Source organism: Mandrillus leucophaeus, unplaced genomic scaffold, assembly GCF_000951045.1.
Source record: "Mandrillus leucophaeus isolate KB7577 unplaced genomic scaffold, Mleu.le_1.0 Scaffold786, whole genome shotgun sequence".
NCBI lineage: Eukaryota > Metazoa > Chordata > Mammalia > Primates > Cercopithecidae > Mandrillus > Mandrillus leucophaeus.
The window spans coordinates 432162-453555 of NW_012108541.1; the positions used below are offsets into that span (position 1 = coordinate 432162).

Genomic DNA, 21394 nt, shown 5'->3' on the forward strand with positions numbered 1-21394 from the left:
AGCCTAGGAGCCAGGAGGCTGAGGTATAGGCTATAGCTAGCTGTGGAACCTTGAACAAATTTGAAACTCACTTCCTCCACTCAATAAATTTATTAAGCCAATTCAATAATATTTTCATGATCTGGAAAACAGAAATATTAAACTCAGTGCTTTATTGGGTTTTGTTCAGATTTGAAATCTAAGACCACTATTTTAAGTCTCCTTGAGACACACACACACACACACACACACGGCATTCAAATCTGAAATGTAAAAATACATAGAAAACTGAAAAGTACCTTAAAACTTTCCAATATATTCTGTAAGATTCAACTATTCTAAGGCTTTCATATCTAAGAATTTGTTTGGGTAAAAGCATTTAAAAATTCTGAAATAAGTTTATAAGAATTGTTCAGGAAACTGATACTTAAAAACCTTTTTTTCCTTCCATTCTTGCCTTGTGAAAAACAAAAATACATTTTAAAAGACCTTTTTTTAAAGAAAGAATGAACTCGCCGGGCGCGGTGGCTCAAGCCTGTAATCCCAGCACTTTGGGAGGCCGAGACAGGCGGATCACGAGGTCAGGAGATCGAGACCATCCTGGCTAACACAGTGAAACCCTGTCTCTACTAAAAATACAAAAATTTAGCCGGGCGAGGTGGCAGGCGCCTGTAGTCCCAGCTACTCGGGAGGCTGAGGCAGGAGAATGGCGTGAACCCGGGAGGCGGAGCTTGCAGTGAGCCGAGATCCAGCCACTGCACTCCAGCCTGGGCGACAGAGCGAGACTCCGTCTCAAAAAAAAAAAAAAAAAGAAAGAATGAACTCTATGAAAGATTATTTTATGGCTCCATATTTTGTACTTCAGTTCATTTGAAAGCAGTGGCATACCTTAGGATGTTGTTAAACATTTTGACGTTTTTTCTCTTTTATTTCTAAGCATTTGTGATTTGAGTAATGAGTTAATACCCGAACAGCAAAGTTGGGTGAAATTCTAGAAAGACTGTAAGTATTAAACTCCAATTCTTTCTTAGGAAGAAGAAAAGGATTATAAAGGCCCTAATCCAAGAGAACTTTTGGAACCACTATTTAAACAAAGCAGTTGTTCCTACAGAGTATGTATTTTATGTTTACTTGATGACTAGAAAATGATTACCAACAGCCAACAGACCTTTGAAAATACCGTTTCTTCTTTATTATGTTGTATCAGGTTTTTTTTAACTATTGTTATAGGTTTAGGGTTACACGTGCAGGATTGTTACATAGGTAAACTGCATGTCACAGGAATTTGGTGTACGGATTATTTAGTCACCTAGGTAATGAGTATAGTACCTGATGGGTTGCTTTTTTTTGTTTTTGTTTTTGTTTTTATCCTCTCCCTCCTCCCATTCTCTAACTTCAAGAAGACCCCAAGTCTGTTATTCCCCTCTTTGTGTCCGTGTGTTCTCATTTTTTAGCTCTCACTTATAAATGAGTATTTGGTTCTCTGTTCCTGTTGTATCAGATGTTAAGTTAGGTATAAATCTGAGTTCTTTTTGTTTTTTTGCTTTTTTCTTTTTGAGAAAAGGTCTCATTCTGTCACCCAGGCTGGAGTATAGTGGCATGATCACGACTAGCTGCAGCCCCAACCTCCCATGCTCAAGCTGTTCTCCCACCTCAGACTCCCCAGTAGCTGAGCACCACCATGCCCTGCTAATTTTTGTGTTCTTTTGTAGAGACGAGGTTTTTCACAGTGTTGCCCAGACTAGTCTCAAACTCCTGAACTCAAGCCATCCACCCACCTCAGCCTTTCAAAGTGCTAGAATTACAGGCATGAGCCACTGTGTCTGGCTAGTTGTTTCTTAATAACATCTTACTCATTTCAATTCCTGTCTAGTGTATGCAGCAGATACCAAATAATACCAATAACAAATCATACTATTTACCAAGCTGTTTTGAATGTTTTTCAGTTGAAACTAAAGTTTTCTGCCTTTTTTTTTTTTTTTTTTAAATGAGACAGAGTCTAGCTCTGTTACCCATGCAGCCCATGCTGGAGTGCAGTGGCACGATCTCAGCCCACCGCAGCCTCTGCCTCCCAAGTTCAAGTGATTCTGCCTCAGCCTCCCAGTAGCTAGGATTACATGCACGCGCTACTACACCCCGCTATTTTTTTTGTGTTTTTTAGTAGAGATGGGGTTTTGCCATGTTCGCCAGGCTGGTCTCGAACTCCTGGCCTCAGGTGATCCGCCCACCTTGGCCTCCCAAAGTGCTGGGATTACAGGCGTGAGCCACTACACCCGGCCAAAAGTATATAAAAGAATTTTAATTTAAAATGCTAATTTTTATTTTTTAAGCTATGTAGAAAATTATCCCTAAGCCAGGTAATTATTACATACCCCAAGTGTATTCTAGACCTATTTACTTCACAGAATTCTCACACAGAGCTAGTGAAAATAATGAATAGACTTCAGAAATTTCACATTTTTCTGAGGCATAACTGTAAGTGTCATTTAATGAAAGCTTACTCCGAAATCTTAGGGGAAATCTCAGCTGCTTCAAATATCAAAAAGTAATTCAGCTGAGTTATGTGGCTTTTGTATATTGAAACATATCCGTCTTTCTTAGATTGAGTCTTATTGGACTTATGAAGTATGTCACGGAAAACACATTCGGCAGTACCATGAAGAGAAAGAAACTGGTCAGGTGTGTTTTTCTTCAAAATATTATGAAACATTATAAGATGAGAACTTGAATAATGAGATTGATAGTTTTAAAGTTGTATCCTTAAAAATGTCTTTGCAAAATACTTAGTATATTTTTATTTTACTTTTCAATATAGAAAATAAATATTCACGAGTACTACCTTGGGAATATGTTGGCCAAGAACCTTCTATTTGAAAAAGGTTGGTGTCTACCCAGTGATTTGACAGTAATGCTGGAATTTGGTTTAAAATATATGTTCAAATTGGAATTTAAGAGATTTTTTTTTTGGACAGTCTGTGAATTTTAAAATACTGAAATAGGTTTCTGAACTGTCCCTTGCAAAACTTTTGAAGAAGTCTTTGTTTTCACCTTTTTTTTTTTTTTTTTTGAGACAGAGTCTCTCTTTGTCACCCAGACTGGAGTGCAGTGGCATGAACATAGCTCATTGCAGCCTCGACCTCCTGGGCTCAAGTGATCTTCCTGCCTCAGCCTCCCAAGTAGCTGGGACCACGGGCACATGCCACCATGCCCACTAATTTTTGTATTTGTTGTAGAGATGGAATCTCGCCATGTTTCCCAGGCTGGTCTCAAACTCCTGGCTCAGGCGATCCACCCACCCCAACCTCCCCAAGTACTGGGATTGTATGCATGAGCATGAGTCACCATGCACAGCCTAAAAGCTTTACTAAAATAAGTAAGAAAAAAACATGTTTATCAAAGCAGAAAATAGTGAAAACAATGTCAGGTGCATGTTAGTGTTATATTTATATAGTGTTAGTCTTCTGCTTGGTTTAAGCAAAGTTATTATATGTAGAAATAGATGTATCTCTCAAATGGTGATATATGTTTATTCTATATTCAGATTGGTCAACTAATTTAATATTAAATTTTTCACTGAGATAAAAATACTTCAAAAGAAAGTTGTTGTGGCCAGTTTTCTGCCTGAAATAGAGTATTTCCTAGGTAAAGATTAAATATGACTGTCCTTTCATACAAAACCATTTCAAGGAAACTAGCTTTAAAGTAAAATCGTATGTGCTTTAGACCTTCTTTAGAAGGAAGTTTAAGGTTACAAAGGTGGTTGAAAACTTAAGTCATTTGTATCACATATGCCACTGCTCATTCTTTACACTTACTTTATTCCACAGAACGAGAAGCAGAAGAAAAGGAAAAATCAAATGAGGCAAGTGACAGATGTTGCTTTTTTTACTCTTAACACTTAGTGAGGTATGAATTTATATAACCTAACTGACAGAATATAGCTTTGTGTTCTTATTCTTCATCTGTCAAATACCTCAAAGGATTGAGTCAAAGAACCTTTGCAGTATATTCGTTTTTTCTGAGAAAAGTTACACTGTGGTCTTTCTATTTACTCTTAAGATTATACAAAAATAAATCTATCACTGATGTGTCTGGGAAAGATTCTGTTATAGCATTATATCACTTCTGTGCTTAGCAGTGGTTCCCTCTATGTAACACTTGAAACTGTTAAGAGGTTTTTGCATTTTTTTCTCTTGTTTGATCCCCCTCTCCTGTGGGCAAAACGGTTAAACTATAATATAAATAACAAACTACCAAACTGCAAGCATCTTAAAAGCAGGGACTGTCTTTTATCTGTTTACCCCACAGTACCAAGCAGAGTGTTAGCCATATTGTAGGCACTTCATAAATGTTAATTGAAAGAATGGATAAATGATGTCTGTAACATAGGGTTGTTTAAAAAGAGTAATTCCTCAGGAAACCTAATCACAATTTTTAAATCCCAAAAATGTTTATAGAGTTTTTTAAAAAATAACTTATTAATAGAGGATATTTCCATAAATGGCTTAATACCATACTGAGACTTTTTTTAGAAGTAAAGTAAAATGGCAAAGGCCTTGAAAATTACTTAAAAGTGATGCCTATAACTTAAAAGGGTAGCTTTGGAAAGACTTGATAAGCTAAGCATAGACACACATAGCATTGCTGTTTTAAAAGATTTTAATTTTACAGACTACCTTTGAGATTAAAATAGTTATTTACTGTGACTCTGGAAGACAGCAAAAGATGGAATTCAAAGTGTAAAATGAGAAAGGAAGAGGAAGAAAATGGTAAGGGAAGAAAACTACTTTTTGAGCCCCAGTTTATAAGCTAGACACTGCCAGACATGTAACAAAAGCTAATGTTTAATTCTTCCAAAAACCTTTTAATATACAGTCATGAATCGCTTAACAGTGGAGGTGCATTATGAGAATTATGTGGTTAGGTGATTTTATTATTATTGTGCGAGCATAATAGAGTGTACTTACACAGACCTACATGGTATGTATATTTTTATTTATGTTTTTTTCCCATGGAAAACCAAGTTCTCATTACCATTACTGAATAGCAGTTATTTCCGCTACCGCAATGCAAATATCAAATGCAATATATCAGATTTCTGTATATGCTCCATTATAATCTTATGGGGCCACTGTCTTATATAAGGTCCATTGTTGACCAAAACGTCATTATGCAGTGCACGACTGTATATTATTATTCTACTTTTACAAATGACAAAAACTGAAATTTATTCAAAGTCATAAATCTAGTAAATTTAAAGCTTGGATTTGAACCCAGGATTTTCTAATTGTAGACACTGGCTTAAAAATCACATACATATAAGGAAATCTCAAAACCTTTTTTCCTGAAAACATTTATTTATTGCTGGTTTTGGACATAGTGCTGACAGGGTACTAAAGTGATAGAAGATGAGATCCCTGCCTCCAAAGAGCTTGCTTGGAGATACTATAAACAGTGACTTTTTTTAAAGTTCTTACAGTAGATTTTTCTTGTGTTTATGTAGAGAAAAGTATGGGAGCTAACTTGTTAGTGATCCTTGTCTTCTCAAGTTCTATCCTTTATTCCTTCATTCCATGAAAATTTCTTAATTTGTCTTTTGCTGGCCTTGAGTAGATTTATATAGGAGTTTACATGCTGGCTAGTATTGCTGTTAATATGAAAAACGGGGAAGAAGAGTAAGCAGACTGATGAACCAGTCAGCACTGTATTTAAACTTCTGTTTTAGAATACAGTGTTTTACTATACAACCCTATTTTTTGGCAAATCAGCCTTCAGACCTGTCGAATCTAAACTGTAACATTCACCAAGAGTTTAGAGAAGAAAGCTCTGAGCAGCCCAGTATAGTAAGTTTCTATATTTTATCTTAGTCTCTTTCTTTAGAACTGTTGAGAATAATTCATATTAATCATTATTTTGTGGCCCTTTATATAAATGTACTTTTACTTAACATGTTAATTTTGGCACCAAATAATCTTTTTGCTGTATTAAACTAGCTCTGAAAATACATATTTGCTCAAATAAAAACTTATGAATCAAAATAATATTAGAGGGAGAACTTAAAATATAGGAATATTACCTTTCAGTTAATAAGTAAAATGTATAGTTTTCTTCCTTTCAGAATAATAAGTTCCTCTCCCATCCTTAGTCCCATTTCCATGTCTAATTAAAAGTCTGTCTTATACTCTTTTTTTTAAGATTCCCACTAAAAATATCGAAGGTCAGATGACACCATACTATCCTGTGGGAATGGGAAATGGTACACCTTGTAGTTTGAAACAGAACCGGCCCAGATCAAGTACTGTGATGTACATATGTCATCCTGAATCTAAGCATGAAATTCTTTCAGTAGCTGAAGTTACAACTTGTGAATATGAAGTTGTCATTTTGACACCACTCTTGTGCAGTCATCCTAAATATAGGTAGGATGTGCATTTAATATTTTAAACATAAAATGCACACATGCTTTAAAGTGTTCTGTGCATAGCTTTAATGCTTTGTTCCTACTGAATAGGTTCAGAGCATCTCCTGTGAATGACATATTTTGTCAATCACTGCCAGGATCGCCATTTAAGCCCCTCACCCTGAGGCAGTTGGAGCAGCAGGAAGAAATACTAAGGGTGCCTTTTAGGAGAAATAAAGAGGTATGAGAATTGTCTAATGATAGCTTTTCAGTGCTTCATTTTTAAAATTTCAGAGCATATGTCAATATTTTAATGATTTCTGTAGTATAATAGTAGTAATTTGTTTTACTGGCCCAACCTTTTGAATTTCATTTTTCATTGATTTTAATCCTTTTCCTTATTCTAGTACTACTCAAGCTATTTTAATATTCTCTTATATTCATAATTTTGTATTTTAAAGTTTGACATCCTACTCATTATAATTTAATTTTTAGGTATTTGTCCCAGCTAACTCTCTTGAAAAAATAGACTAAAACTCGATCTGTATCTCCTAATACATTATTAATTCTTCAGCTCATTGCTGCCCTTTTAACCACTTCTGTGCACTGCCTCCCCAGTTTAATATACTGTCTTCCATTTTCATCTGCCTACTGGGCATAGCCATAAACATTTTTAATAATCTCACACTCATCATTTTTTTCTCTTTCATGCTGACCCTTTTCTTGCCTTCTCCTGTGTTCTACCCAATTGACCAATTAGAAACCTAAGTCATTTTTCTTACCTGTATCTCTTCATTTATCTCTAACTCTAATCATTCACTAAAAGGCATCAGTGTTATCTTCTAAAGGCTTTTCAAATCCATCCTGTCATTAGTTCAGGACCTCATTATTTCCTGGAACCAGAAACTTGTCTCTTAACACATCCCCTTTCTAATTCTTCCCACACAGCTGATAAAATGCTGTTTCTGAAATCACCCTTTGATTATGTGTTTAATCTCTTGGTAGTTAACACATAATACATTTCAGGATAGAATCATCACTCATGTAATACAAACCCCTTTGTGGTCTGACTTCAGCCTCATCTTTCATCACCATTCCCTTTATCCCAGCTGTTTTGAACCACTTAGAGTTTCTTAAAAGTACCACGGAGTTCTGCTCTGTCACCCAGTCTGGAATGCAGTGGCGTGATCTAGGCTTACTGCAGTCTCCGCCTCCCGAGTTCAAGTGATTCTCCTGCCTCTGCCTCCCAAAGTGCTGAGATCACAAGCGTGTGCCACCACACCCAGCCCTCCTTGACTTTCAGCATACTGTTTTCTTCTTCTCTTGCATTGTCTCCTCCCACCCCTTCTGCTCATGAACTTCTACTTATGCTTGAAGATGTGATTCCAATGTTACTTCCTTTAGAAATGAGCCAAAACTTCCAGTGGATTAACCCAGAAAGAGATAACTACTTCCTCTTCTGTGGTCTTGTATTTCATTCAGTCCTCCATCATAGCACTTACATGGCTAAGACTGGTTGTTTTACCTATGGGTGTTACATTAAACCAGAAGGCAGAGGAAACTAATACTTGGCTGCAAGGCTTGTTTCTTCCCTTCCTCTTGAGTACTTTTGCAAAAGTATTACTGGACTCTCTGTGGATGTTGTGACCAACACTGCCATTCTGATGGGAGGAAAAGGTGATTAATTCCACAGTTTAATTTGAAATGCTATTTTAAAAGATTTGGGCTAGAATTTTCTTCTGGTCTTCCCTTTGATAGTAAAGTATACTGGCACATACTTAAAAGTTAGCTCAATCAAAATGCTTCATAAATCCCAGCTTTCATTACTCTTCGAGGAAAAAATGCCAGTTTACTTCTCTTTAAATAATGTGTTTAGTCTGGGCTTGGTGGCTCATGCCTATAATCCCAATACTTTGGGAGGCTGAGGCAGGAGGATCGCTTGAAGCCAGGAGTTGAAGACCAAACTAGGCAACTAAAACCCTGTCTCTACAAAAAATTTTAAAAAATCAGCCAGTGATATAAAAGTCGTGATAGCATATAGCTGTAGCAGCAGGCTGAAGTGGGAGGATCACTTGAGCCCAGGAATTCAAGGTTGCACTCAACCTGGGTAAAAAGGGTAAGACCCTATCTCAAAATTAATTAATTAATGTGTTTAATCTGCCAGTCGAGAAAAATTGAATTTTTTTAACCTACAGATGATAATGCTTTAAAAATATTTAGCAGAGGCCAGGCACATGGCCCACGCCTGTAATCCCAGCACTTTGGGAGGCTGAGGCAGGCAGATCACTTGCGGTCAGGAGTTCAAGACTAGCCTGGCCAACATGGAACCCCATCTCTACTAAAAATACAAAAAAATTAGCCAGGCACGGTAATGCATACCTGCAGTCCCAGCTACTTGGGAGGATGAGGCACAAGAATTACTCAAACCTGAGCAGTGGAGGTCACAGTGAGCCGAGATTGCACCACTGCACTCCAGCCTGGGTGACAAAGCAAGACTCCACCTCAACAAAAAAATAAAATAAAATAAAATAAAAATACTCAGCATTTTTTTTTAATTTCTAATTTTTGTGGTACATAGCAGGTATATATATTTATGGAGTACATGAGATATTTTACATATACTCTTTTGTTGTTGTTGTTGTTGTTGTTTTTGAGACAGAGTCTCACTCTTCCCTCTAAGCTGGAGTGCTGTGGCGAAGTCTTGGCTCACTGTGGCACGATCTTGGCTCACTGTAACCTTCATATCCAGGGTTCAAGTGCTTCTTGTGCCTTGGCCTCCTGAGTAGCTGGGACTCTAGGCATGTGCCACCTTGCCCAGCTAATTCTTATTTTGTTTTAGTAGAGACGGGGTTGTGCCATGTTGCCCAGGTGGGTCTCAAACTCCTGGCCTCAAGTGATCTGCTTACCTCAGCCTTCCACAGTGCTGGGATTTCAGGCATGAGCCACCACGTGTGGCCGGGTACGTGAGATACTTTGATACAGATATGCAATGCATAATAATCACATCTTGGAGAATGAGGTATCCATCCCCTCAAGCATTTGTCCTTTGTGTTACAAACAATCCAATTATACTCTTTTAGTATTATTGACTATAGTCACCCTGTTGTTCTATCAAGTGGTAGGTCTTATTCATTCTAAGGGTTTTTTTTGTACCCATTAACCATCCCCACCTCCTCCACAACCTCCCACTACCCTTCCCAGCCTATGGTAACCATCCTTCTACTCTCTATCTCCATGGATTCAATTGTTTTGATTTTTAGATCCCATAAATAAGTGAGAACATGGGATGTTTTTCTCTGCCTGGCTTATTTAACTTAACATAATGATCTCCAATTCCATCCATGTTGTTGCAAATGACAGGATCTAATTTTTTTTTTTTTTTTTTGGAGATGGAGTCTAACTCTTTTGCCCAGGCTGGAGTGCAGTGGTGCCATCTCCGCTCACTCCAACCTCTAACTGCCGGGTTCAAGTGATTCTCCTGCCTCAGCCTCCTAAGTAGCTGGGATTACAGGCGCCTACCACCATGCCCAGCTAATTTTTGTATTTTTAGTAGAGACGGGGTTTCACCATGTTGGGCAAGCTGGTCTCGAACTCCTGACCTCAGATGATCTGCCCACCTCAGCGCCCCAAAGTGCTGGGATTATAGGCATGAGCTACCACACCCAGCAACAGGATCTTATTTTTATTTATGGCTGCATAGTACTCCATTGTATATATGTACCCCTTTTGTAAATAATTTTTTTTAATAGAGAAAGGGTCTCGCTGTGTTGCCCAAGCTGGTTTCAAACTTCTGAGCTCAAGCACTCCTCCTGCCTTGTCCTCCCAAAGCGCTAGGATTACAGGTGTGAACCACTGCACCTGGGCAACCCTACATTTTCTTTATCCATTCATCTGTTGATGGACCCTTAGGTTGTTTCCAAATGTTGGCTGTTGTGAACAGTGCTGCAACAAACATGGAAGTGCAGATACCTCTTCAGTATACTGATTTCCTTTCTTTTGGATATAGACCCAGCAGTGGGATTGCTGGATCTTACAATAACTCTATGTTTAGTTTTTTGAGAAAGCTCCAAACTGTTCTCTATAGTGTTTGTACTACTTTACATTCCCACCAACAGTGTACAAGGGTTCCCTTTCTCCACATCCTTGCTAGCATTTCTTATTGCCTGTCTTTTGGATAAAAGCCATTTTAACTGGAGTCAGATGACATCTCATTGTAGTTTTGATTTGCTTTTCTCTGATGATCAATGATGTTGATACTTAGTATCTTTAGGGTACATGTGCCATATGAAAATCTTAGTTGATACTGTAGGATGAGTAGTTACTTAAAACTGATCATCTTTATTTCAGAATCACTTTTCTATAAATGTTACACATAACTTTTCTTTTGAAAATGTGTATTTGGCATATGGTTTGCCTCTTAAGTGTGAGGTCAGCATTTACCATACAGATAAAGAATTTTTTTCTTTTATAAACAAAAATACAAATCTGGCTATCAGAGTTTTGGCTTGATGTTCTGCCTATTATATTAATTGAGAGATTACTGGACTATTAGCAGTCCATTTAATGAATTTTCTACTCTATTATATAAACTACCATCCTATTTTTATTAGAATAATTTTCCTTAAAAATGAAAATGGATGTTCTGTACAGAAGTAGTAATAAAAGGTCATGCTTCTATTCTTGCTACCTCTTCCCCTTATCTCAGCTTCTGGTTTCACTATGCAGCATTATTGTTTTTCTTCATTAACCTTAACAGAGGGTTCGTTAACCCCAGGTTATTAGTTTAGTCTGTTAGACCCTCACTCCTTTGGAGTAATGGCTATATTTGCTTGATTTTTAATACTGAGCACCTAAAATAATGCCAAAATATAGTAGGCTCTGAATGTGGAAAAAGGTATACAATAAAGTTCAAAGACCTTTCAAAAAATAAGACAACATCTTGACAGTCCTTATTTTTCCTAATATTGGGAGGAAGAGAGAATAAGTTCATTGCTTTCTGGAGTAACTGTCCACTGACTCCTACAAGCTGAAATAGAAGCAAAAGAACCGTAGTTGGTTAACGGTAACTACAGCAAGTGAAAAAGGAGACATAGTATCCACCATGTATTTATTGGGAACCCATGTACTATCTAAATTTTTATAAATTATTCATTTATAATAGGTGCACTCACTTTTTAAATTCTAGTCTAGATTCATTTCCTTGCCAGTCAATACGCATTTAACCACCAGATCCTAATGTATTAACCTCTTTAATAATAGCTATCCTTTTCTCTACATCCAACCCTGTCACTCCCTTACTTTAGATTCTCTTCATCTCTCACCTGGGTTACTGTAACTCCTAACTTGACTCTCTCCCTCTAGATTTGTCCCTACTATTCCTTCTTCCTTGCCACTGCTGAAGTAATACTTAAAAATATCATCACAGCACATCTTTGCCTAAATCCTATAAAATAATGTCCAAATATCTCAGCATTTACTTTTCTACCATATATACTAAAAAATATCATCACAGCACATCTTTGCCTAAATCCTATAAAATAATGTCCAAATCTCTCAGCATTTACTTTTCTACCATATAGCACCTGCTTATCTCTTTAGTTTTAAATATCACACCCCCACATCTTTGGTTTTACCTCTTCCTCAAGTCTATATGCATATATACACACATAGTCACAGAACACACAGATAAACACATAAATCACAAATTATTATTCATGTTTCAAGAATTGATTGAGGGTTTTTCTCTTTGTGAAGTCTTCATATTTCAGTTCTTAGTCAAAGCCTATTTGAGCCACCTCTTCCTCTCTGAGTCTCCTGTTCTCTGCACCCTTATTGCCTTTTTTTTTTCTTTGAAACACAGTCTCGCTCTGTCACCCAAGCTGGAGTGTAGTGGTGTGAACTCAGCTTACTGCAACCTCCACCTCCCAGGTTCAAGAGATTCTCATGCCTCAGCTTCCCAAGTAGCTGGGATTACAGGCATGCTGCTGTTATATTTTAATAATTGTAACTAATATGCATATTTATTCGAACCCAGCTCTCTTTACCCTGTTTGTTATTCTTTATTTACCCTTAGTGACCACATTTTCCAAAACCAATGTAGGGACACAGAGCTTAGCAAGTAGAGCAAAGTATTTATTAAGAAAAATGAAACAAGGTTGGGTGCGGTGGCTCATGCCTATAATCCCAGCACTTTGGGAGGCCAAGGTGGGCAGATCACCTGAGATCAGGATGAAACGAGCCTGACCAACATGGTGAAACCCCATCTGTACTGGAAAAAAAAAATATGCCAGGTGTGGTGGCAGGCTCCTGTAATCCTAGCTACTTGGGAGGCTGAGGCAGGAGAATTGCTTGAACCCAGGAAGCAGAGGTTGCAGTGAGCTGAGACCGCACAAGTGTACTCCAGCCTGGGCGACAGAGCAAGACTCCATCTCAAAAATAAAGAAAAGAAGAAGAATGAGACAAAATATATGAAATGGAAATTATCCCTTAATGTTTAGGATGGTCCTAACTGATAGATGGAACTAACATTCGTCTAGAGCTTTCCCTATGCTAAGTGCTGCAAAGTCCATTACCTTAAAATGTATTAAAATCAAGTGGACAATTTATTTTTCAAATTTTCTGCAGTTTAAAAATAATAACTTAAGCCATAACTGAAAAAAAAAAAATTAAGTGTGGCATGGAAACCCTTAAAGATGTGTGTGTTTAATTTTAGGAAGATTTGCAATCAACAAAAGAAGAGAGATTTCCAGCGATCCACAAGTCCATTGCTATTGGCTCTCAGCCAATCCTCACTGTTGGGACAACCCACATATCCAAATTGACAGATGACCAGCTCATAAAAGAGTTTCTTAGTGGTTCTTACTGCTTTCATGGGGTGAGAAGTAAATCTTCCATTTAAATATTTATTTTACAACTTTACCTGCCAGGTATGGTCATTGGTGCATCAACAGCACTGAAAAGGATTTTTTTCTATAGAGAAATGACAGGATCCTGTCATCCTCAAAGAACATTTTCTTTCTGCAGTCTCATTTCCCCACGTGTCTATAATCTAATCCATAGCTTTTATGTTCTTTATTTCACAAGGTAAAAATTTGACCTTTTCTCTGGCAATCATATGTGATTCTTGTTGATTGCTAGAACGAGCATGTGATTGTATATCCCACATTTTGGTTATGTAGCAATCACATTTCAAACTAGAATTAACATCTCCCTTTAAAAAAAAAAAATTAGAGACAGGGTGTCACTATGTTACCCAGGCTGATCTCAAACTCCTGGGCTTAAGCAATCATCCTGCCTCAGCCTCCCAAAGTGCTGGGATTACAGGTGTGATCTACTGCACCCAGCCAACATCTCCCTTTACAAAGTTAAAAATTTTGACCCTGACTATTAGCACCAGTGGGAAATACAGTTACTAAAGGAATTTTTGTTTTATTGTATTTAAAATTTTACCAAGATAGTGCATATTCTCTGTATTTGTCTTTAATTTCTCAGTAATGTTTTATTTTAATATTCAGCCGTACTATTGCTTTTACAGGTTTTAAAAATAACATGTATTTCTATTACTATCATGTGGCATTATTGAGAGAGGCCCAGTGCTTAACTTGATCTAATATGTTTTCTTTTTTTTAGGGTGTTGGTTGGTGGAAATATGAATTCTGCTATGGCAAACATGTACATCAATACCATGAGGTATAGAATAGCATTTATATGTCATTCTACCACTAGATGGTTTAAAGTTTTAAAAATCTATTGTAGAAAAAAAAGGGGGAATGGTGTAACTTTTAATTATGAGATGATTTTAATATGATTAGTATAATCAAAGTATCTCCAAATTTTGGAAAATAGAACATTTGGCGTTAACCAAATCAGTAACCTTAAAGTGATATTGCTTATTAATTACTTACATGCTTGTATTACTATGAGCCTAGTAGAATAATGAGCTGTTGTGGCTATACCTCTTTAGCTTTGATCAAGAAATTAATCATTCTTATAACTCATCTTTAAATTAAGAAAATGAATTAGCCGGGAGTGGTGCTGCACGCCTGTAATCCTAGCTACTCAGGAGGCTGAGGTGGGAGGATCACTTGAACTTGGGAGGCGGAGGAGGTTGCAGTGAGCCAAGACTGCAACACAGCACTGCAACCTGGGTGACAGAGTGAGACTCCATCTCAAAAAAATAATTAAGAAAATGAGGCTGGGCACGGTGGCTCACACCTATATTCCCAGCACTTTAGGAGGCCAAGGTGGGCTGATCACCTGAGGTCCGGAGTTCAAGACCAGCCTGGCCAACATGGTAAAACCCCATCTCTACTACTAAAAATACAAAAATTAGCCAGGTGCATGCCTGTAATTCCAGCTACTCGGGAGGCTCAGGCAGGAGAATCACTGGAACCCGGGAGGCAGAGGTTGCAGTGAGCCAAAATCATGCCACTGCACTCCAGCTTGGGCAACAGAGCGAGACTCTGTCTCAAAAAAGCGAGACTCCTCAAAAAAACAAAAAAGAAAGAAAATAAATGGTAAGATCATACATTATCACTAGGGTTACAAAAATTGGGTAAATACAGCAAGTTTCTCAGCCAAAAGAATAAGATACCCTGGGCCAGGCATAGTGGCTCATGCCTGTAATCTAAACGCTTTGGGAGGCCAAGGCAGGAGGATCACTTGAGGCCAGGAGTTCAAGACCAGCCTGAGCAAGAGAGCAAAATGCCATCTCTACAAAAAATTTTAAAAATGTTTAAAAAAGAAAATACCATATCATCTAAGTTTAAAATAAGTTTTAAGATTAAACTTTTTGAGTTCTTATTCTTACTTTTATTTATAGTTTTATAACTCAGCATATTTTCCCATACTTGAGCTAGCCTGCTTAAATTCTGAGGTTCAAGTTCCAGTTATGTTATTTGTCCTACTTATACTTTGTTTAGTAAAGTAAACTGCTAGGTATTGAAGACAAGCTTTAATTAATGAGTATGAACCTAGCTGCTTTAAAAGGCCATTTTTATTATCTAAAAAAGAAAGTAATACCCAAAATAGAAAAGTGTGTATTTGCCCACTCATCATGTTTTGAACTGATCTCAAATTCCAAGATAGATCATACTGGGACAGATTGTCAGTTCACCTTCCACATTTACATCTTCCAAAATGAATGAGACATCCATAGACTAGGATGTGTTGGGTTTGTTTTTTGTTTTGTTTTGTTTTCACTTAAACCTAAGGGGTTTCATTTAGGTATTCTTTCCATTTATTCCTGCTACTTTGCAGGTGTTTGTTTTTTTAATAACAGTACAGAAAAAGGGTATCATCAAACTACAACCCTTATAATACCTGGTAAGTTTCTTAAAGAAATGTATGCCAGAAATTTTAAATGAGAAGTATCTGTCTCCTCTGCCATCATACCACTTCTTAAAAAAGTTTAATTACTGTTAACATTTTCATTGCCCTCCACCAAAAAAAAAAATGCATATGTATAGATGTTGGTATAACTTTTTTATTTATAGAGAAGGGATCATGCACTGTTCTGCCACTTGTTCTTTTCACTTAGTATCTTGGAGATTGCTCCATGTCAGCAACACTCAATTTCACTCTTTTCAGCAGGTACAGAGGATTATGTCTGTACCACAGTGTATTTAACCAGACCTCTGCTAATGGACGTTTAAGTTGTTTCCAGTTTTTGCTGTGATATGTTTTAGTCAACATTTAAAAATAGTTCTGTTGCTATACTTTTGCAAGTATATTCATAAGGGACATTTCTGTCAACAGACTTCCTTGGTCAAAGTATCTGCATACTGGAAAATTGCCTTCCAGAGTTAGACCAGTTTACACTCCCATAAACAATGGCTACATTCCTATACACTTGCCAACACTAGGTTTTATGAAACTTATTTTAGCCAAGGTTGTATAACCTGGAACTTTCTAGGGAACTGTGTTTGGTATTTAGAGAGATACTAAAAGTAATAGTAACTAGCAAATAGGGTGCTCACTGTATGCCAGGCACTATGTACTTTACACATATTCTTTTAATATTCATAACAACCTTTAAGAAGTGGTTGTTATTCCAAGATGAGGAAACAGAAATAAAGGTTCAATAACTTGCCTAAGGTCAAATAGGTAGTAACTGGGGAAACTAGAATTCAGACCCAGGCAGTCTGGCTCCATATCCAACCTCAAACACTTCACTTTGCGGCTCTAATTTCGGCCTATCCAGGAACTTATTCTAGTGGCTAAAACCAAATGTTATTAGCTGTCTCTTAAATTAGGCATTAAGCTCTACTGGGCATTGGCCCTGCTTGTTTTCTTTGCCACCATAGGGGTTTTTTGTTTTGGTTTGGTTTGGTTTGGTTTGAGATGGAGTTTCCCTCTTATTGCTCAGGCTAGAGTGCAATGGCGCAATCTCGGCTCACTGCAACCTCTGCCTCCCGAGTTCAAGCGATTCTCCTGCCTCAGCCTCCCGAGTAGCTGGGATTATGGGCATGTGCCAGCACGCCCGGCTAATTTTGTATTTTTAGTAGAGTAGTTTCTCCATGTTGGTCAGGCCGGTCTTGAACTCCCGACCTCAGGTGATTTCACCCGCCTCAGCCTCCCAATATGCTGGGATTACAGGTGTGAGCCTCCGCGCCCAGCCAAGGGTTTTTAATTCTACTAACCAGATATCTGTTAGTGCCCAGCATGGTTTTCTGGCATACATTGTGAAGAAAGAAATCAAAGGAATGCAAGGAGGTAGGAAGGAAAAGGAAGAAGAAAGAAGGAAGGATGTCCACATATAAGACAGTATGTAGTTAGTGTTTAAAAAAATAATAAAAGCAGGATGGGAAAAGGGGTTTCTGGATAGACAATTTCAATAGAGAAATAAGTATGGTACCAAATGAATAGTGAAAGATCAGTATAACATTGCATAGGATGAAGTTAGGCTGCGATGGAAGAGATAGAGGCCAAAGATTGAATTAAGAATTGCAGTAGTATGTGATAGTATTATCTAGGTATGAGAGATTAAACCCTTGGTTGTGGGGTGAGTTGCTGTCAGTGAAAAAGTAGAGGAAGAGTCTAAAGCTGAAAAATCTCCAGGAAAGAACTGATGGGACTGATCTGTAGAAGAGAAAAGAGATAGAAGAGCCAATAATAACTACATTTAGAGCTAGCCTGACTAGAAATTAGTTACGTTATTCAGAGAAGCAAGGAATAAAGAAGATAATGTACTTAAATTTCCACTCATTGAATTCGACTAATATCATTACACCTAAATATAGATCCACTGTGCAGATAAAGACTGGCCTACAAGAAGGTCAGGTCATCAGCATAAATATCTACTTGATGATGTCAAGCATGCATTATCACAAATATTTTTTCCTGTGTTAGGACAAGGACAGTGGGAAAACCTCTGTGGTTGTCGGGACATGGAACCAAGAAGAGCATATTGAATGGGCTAAGAAGAATACTGCTAGAGCTTATCATCTTCAAGATGATGGTACCCAGACAGTCAGGTAAAGATTCACTTTACTTGCCTTTGTAGCTAATTAATAGAATTTCTAAAACTCAAAATATTGAAAAACAAAAAAATTCAAACATTTAAGTTAAATCCCTGGTTAGTTTTTTTCAAGGGACATCTTTTAGGTTAGTTTTCTTTTCTTGGGGAAGCAACACAGTGTAATAGTTCAGAGCACAGTCCTTGGAGTCACACTACCTGGATTCAAATGCTGGCTCATCACTTCCTACCTTGGAGAAATGACATAATCTTTTTTTCTGTCACTTTTGATGTCTAATGGTATTTGCCTCTTACAATTATTGTGTCATTTAAGAGGTAGTTTATGTAAAGGAGAATGCCTGACAATAGCATGCAATAAACCTGGGTTGCTACCTTTAACAATGGGGGTAGTACACTAATGAGAGTGGTGGTGTTGTTAGTAACAATGACTCAATTCTATTAGAACTGAGGCTATTTTTTAAAAACTACCTCACATCTGTTTTAGGATATATGAGTATATCTTGTCAAAACACCAGTAAGTTAATCTCATTTCCCAAGAATAACTACACTTTAGCTTTTCTTGTAGACTTTTACTCAGTATGTTTTAAATTATTCTTTCTTGTTCCTTCTTGGGTATTACCTTTTCCTTCCTAAAACAGATGATTTGGATTGTTTTCAGAGTGTACTGACTTTTTGGGCTGATCAGAGTCAAAGTCAGCAAAATTAAAACATAGACATTTAATTATTATACTAAACAGATTGATTTCTCTTATCCTTGTAGGTATATGTTTTATGTGAAAACAGTTGTGGTATCATGTACAATATATGTTGAAGCATGAGTGTTAGACTGGTAAAATGAAGCTTTTCTTTGGATCCTGCTCATTTGAGATTGACAGTTTGGCCTAGGCTTTGTCTCCTATACTACAGTGCCTAACATACAGTATTTTAATGGGAGTAGCTTGATGGAGGACGGAAGCAAAGAACTGTTTCACAAAACAATATAGTGGGCTAGGGAAACTGATAACTTTAAAACAATTTTTTGAAGGGATCTAACCATAATTATTTGTATACAAATAAATAATATGCAAGCTGAAAATAATCATTATTAACTAAGCCAGTATGAAGTTTCTCTCTCTTATATTCTCTTTATAGAATCCAAGAGACTGCCTCTGTGAGATAACCCTAAAAATACTCTTTTAAAGAATATAGTCAGGTTTATTTTTTAGCTAATGTTAAACTGATCCCTCTAACCATCTTCTCACCTTACCCATTACAATTATTCTATTAGTGAGATTTTAGTTTAATAAAACTTGTGTGTTTCTCTGATTCAGGATGGTGTCACATTTTTATGGAAATGGAGATATTTGTGATATAACTGACAAACCAAGACAGGTGACTGTAAAACTAAAGTAAGTTAGACCATCAAATCATGCTATATGCCTTTTTCTTTTACCTGCTTCCTATGGACAAAAGTTTTATGTAAACAAAAAGTATAATTATGAATAATTACGAAAGTATACTATTTAAATTATTGATAAAATTGTATTAAATCATACAGGGTCCACTTGAATGGGATTTTTAAGAGTACAGCTATTAGCAGTGATCTCACTTTAAATGATTTGGGCAATACCTTAAAGTTCTCTCTGTTTTAGGTGTAAAGAATCAGATTCGCCTCACGCTGTTACTGTATATATGCTAGAGCCTCACTCCTGTCAATATATTCTTGGGGTAAGTTAAAAAGAAAATAATCAGAAATTCAATTTTGAGCCTTGTGTTAATTTTTCTTTGTTTTCTTTTTTTTTTTTTTTTCTTTTTGAGACAGAGTCTTGCTCTGTGGCTCAGGCTGGAGTGCAGTGGCACAATCTCAGCTCACTGCAACCTCTGCCTCCTGGATTCAAGCGATTCTTCTGCCTCAGCCCCCCGTGTAGCTGGGATTACAGGCACGCACCACCACGTCCAGCTAATTTTTGTATTTTTAGTAGAGACGGGGTTTCACCATGTTGGCCAGGCTGGTCTCAAACTCCTGACTTCTGGTTATCCACCCACCTCAGCCTCCCAAAATGCTGGGATTACAGGTGTGAGCCACTGCGCTCGGCCGCCATGTTTTAATTTTTTGCATTAAATTTAGGCAGGACCTTCAGTAGTCTCCAAGGCTTAATATGGTCCACATACCACTTGTGTAGTAGTTGACATGGTTTTTTGTGACATTATTTATTGAGAGATAATTTACATGAAATAAAATCCACAGATATTAAGTGTTGAGCGTGAAAAGTTTTGACAATTATATATACCCATGTAACTATCACCCAAAACAAGATATGTCACTGCAGAAAGTTCTCTCATACTCCCTTCCAGTAAACACCACTTAGCCTTGCTCAAAGATACTCCTTTCTGATTTATGACATTGTAGATTAGTTTTGTCTCTTTTTTGGATTCCACATGAATGGAATCATATAGTATATAATATTTTTGTGCCTGAAGTCTTTGACTAAGTGTAACACTTTTTGTTTGGTGTTGTGTTGTTTATTTTTTTTTCTATTGATACATAGTATTTGTATATGTTTATGGGTTACATATGATACTTTGTTACATCCATAGAAGGTGTAGTGATCCAGTCAGGGTATTCAGAATATTTATCACCACAAGCATTTATTATTTCTATGTGTTGAGAACATTTCAGGTCCTCACTTCTCAACACGTCTTAACAGAGGTCTCGATATTAACTTTGTATTTGTATTGCACATATTTTTTTCTCTGTCTGTGGCTTGCCTATTCATTTTTCTTTCTTTTTTTTTTAAAAAATACAGATAGAGTCTTGCCATATTGGCCATGTGGTCTCAAACTCCTAGACTCAAGCGATCCTCCCACCTTGGCCTCCCAAAGTGCTGGGATTATAGGCTCAGCCACCACACAGGCTGGAATGCAGTGGTGCAATCTTGGCTCACTGCAGTCTCTGCCTTCCAAGTTTAAGAAATTCTTGTGCCTCAGCCTTCCAGGTAGCTGAGACTACAAGCATGCACCACCATGCCTGGCTGATTTTGGGGTTTTGGTTTTTTTTTTTTGAAATGGAGTCTCACTCTGTCACCCAGGCTGGAGTGCAGTGGCACGATCTCGGCTCACCACAACCTCCGTCCGCCTCCTGGGTTCAAGCAATTGTCCTGCCTCTGCCTCCCCAGTAGCTGGGATTACAGGCATATGGTACCACATGCGGCTAATTTTTGTATTTTTAGTAGAGACAGGGTTTCACCTTGTTGGCCAGGCTAGTCTCCAACTCCTCACCTCAGGTGATCTGCCCGCCTCGGCCTCCCAAATTGCTGGGATTACAGTGTGAGCCACTTGCACCCAGCCCCATTTTCTTACTAATGTCTTTTGGTGACCAAAAATTTTTTATTTCATGAAATTCAATTTATCATTTATTCCTCTTTAATAGCTAACACTTTTTGTGTTCTAAGAAATTTTTACAGGCCGGGCGCGGTGGCTCACGCCTGTAATCCCAGCACTTTGGGAGGCCGAGGCGGGCAGATCACAAGGTCAGGAGATCGAGACCATCCTGGCTAACA

The 21394-nt window shown here is 37.5% G+C and overlaps 1 protein-coding gene across 3 annotated transcripts in view; it reads left to right on the top strand.

Annotated features, from left to right (window-relative positions):
* Positions 1-21394, top strand: part of ERLEC1 (endoplasmic reticulum lectin 1) — a 32277-nt gene that overhangs the window by 8591 nt on the left and 2292 nt on the right. Inside the window, exons 3-13 of one of the 3 annotated variants that reach the window (XM_011967074.1) lie at positions 1011-1091; positions 2581-2658; positions 2795-2858; positions 3807-3841; positions 6175-6398; positions 6491-6620; positions 13092-13253; positions 14009-14068; positions 17729-17853; positions 19166-19243; positions 19487-19562. In XM_011967074.1, coding sequence (XP_011822464.1) covers positions 1011-1091; positions 2581-2658; positions 2795-2858; positions 3807-3841; positions 6175-6398; positions 6491-6620; positions 13092-13253; positions 14009-14068; positions 17729-17853; positions 19166-19243; positions 19487-19562 — 1113 coding nt within the window. The remainder of the gene's footprint in view (positions 1-1010; positions 1092-2580; positions 2659-2794; positions 2859-3806; positions 3842-6174; positions 6399-6490; positions 6621-13091; positions 13254-14008; positions 14069-17728; positions 17854-19165; positions 19244-19486; positions 19563-21394) is intronic. The other 2 variants (XM_011967075.1, XM_011967076.1) reach the window with 2 other exon arrangements.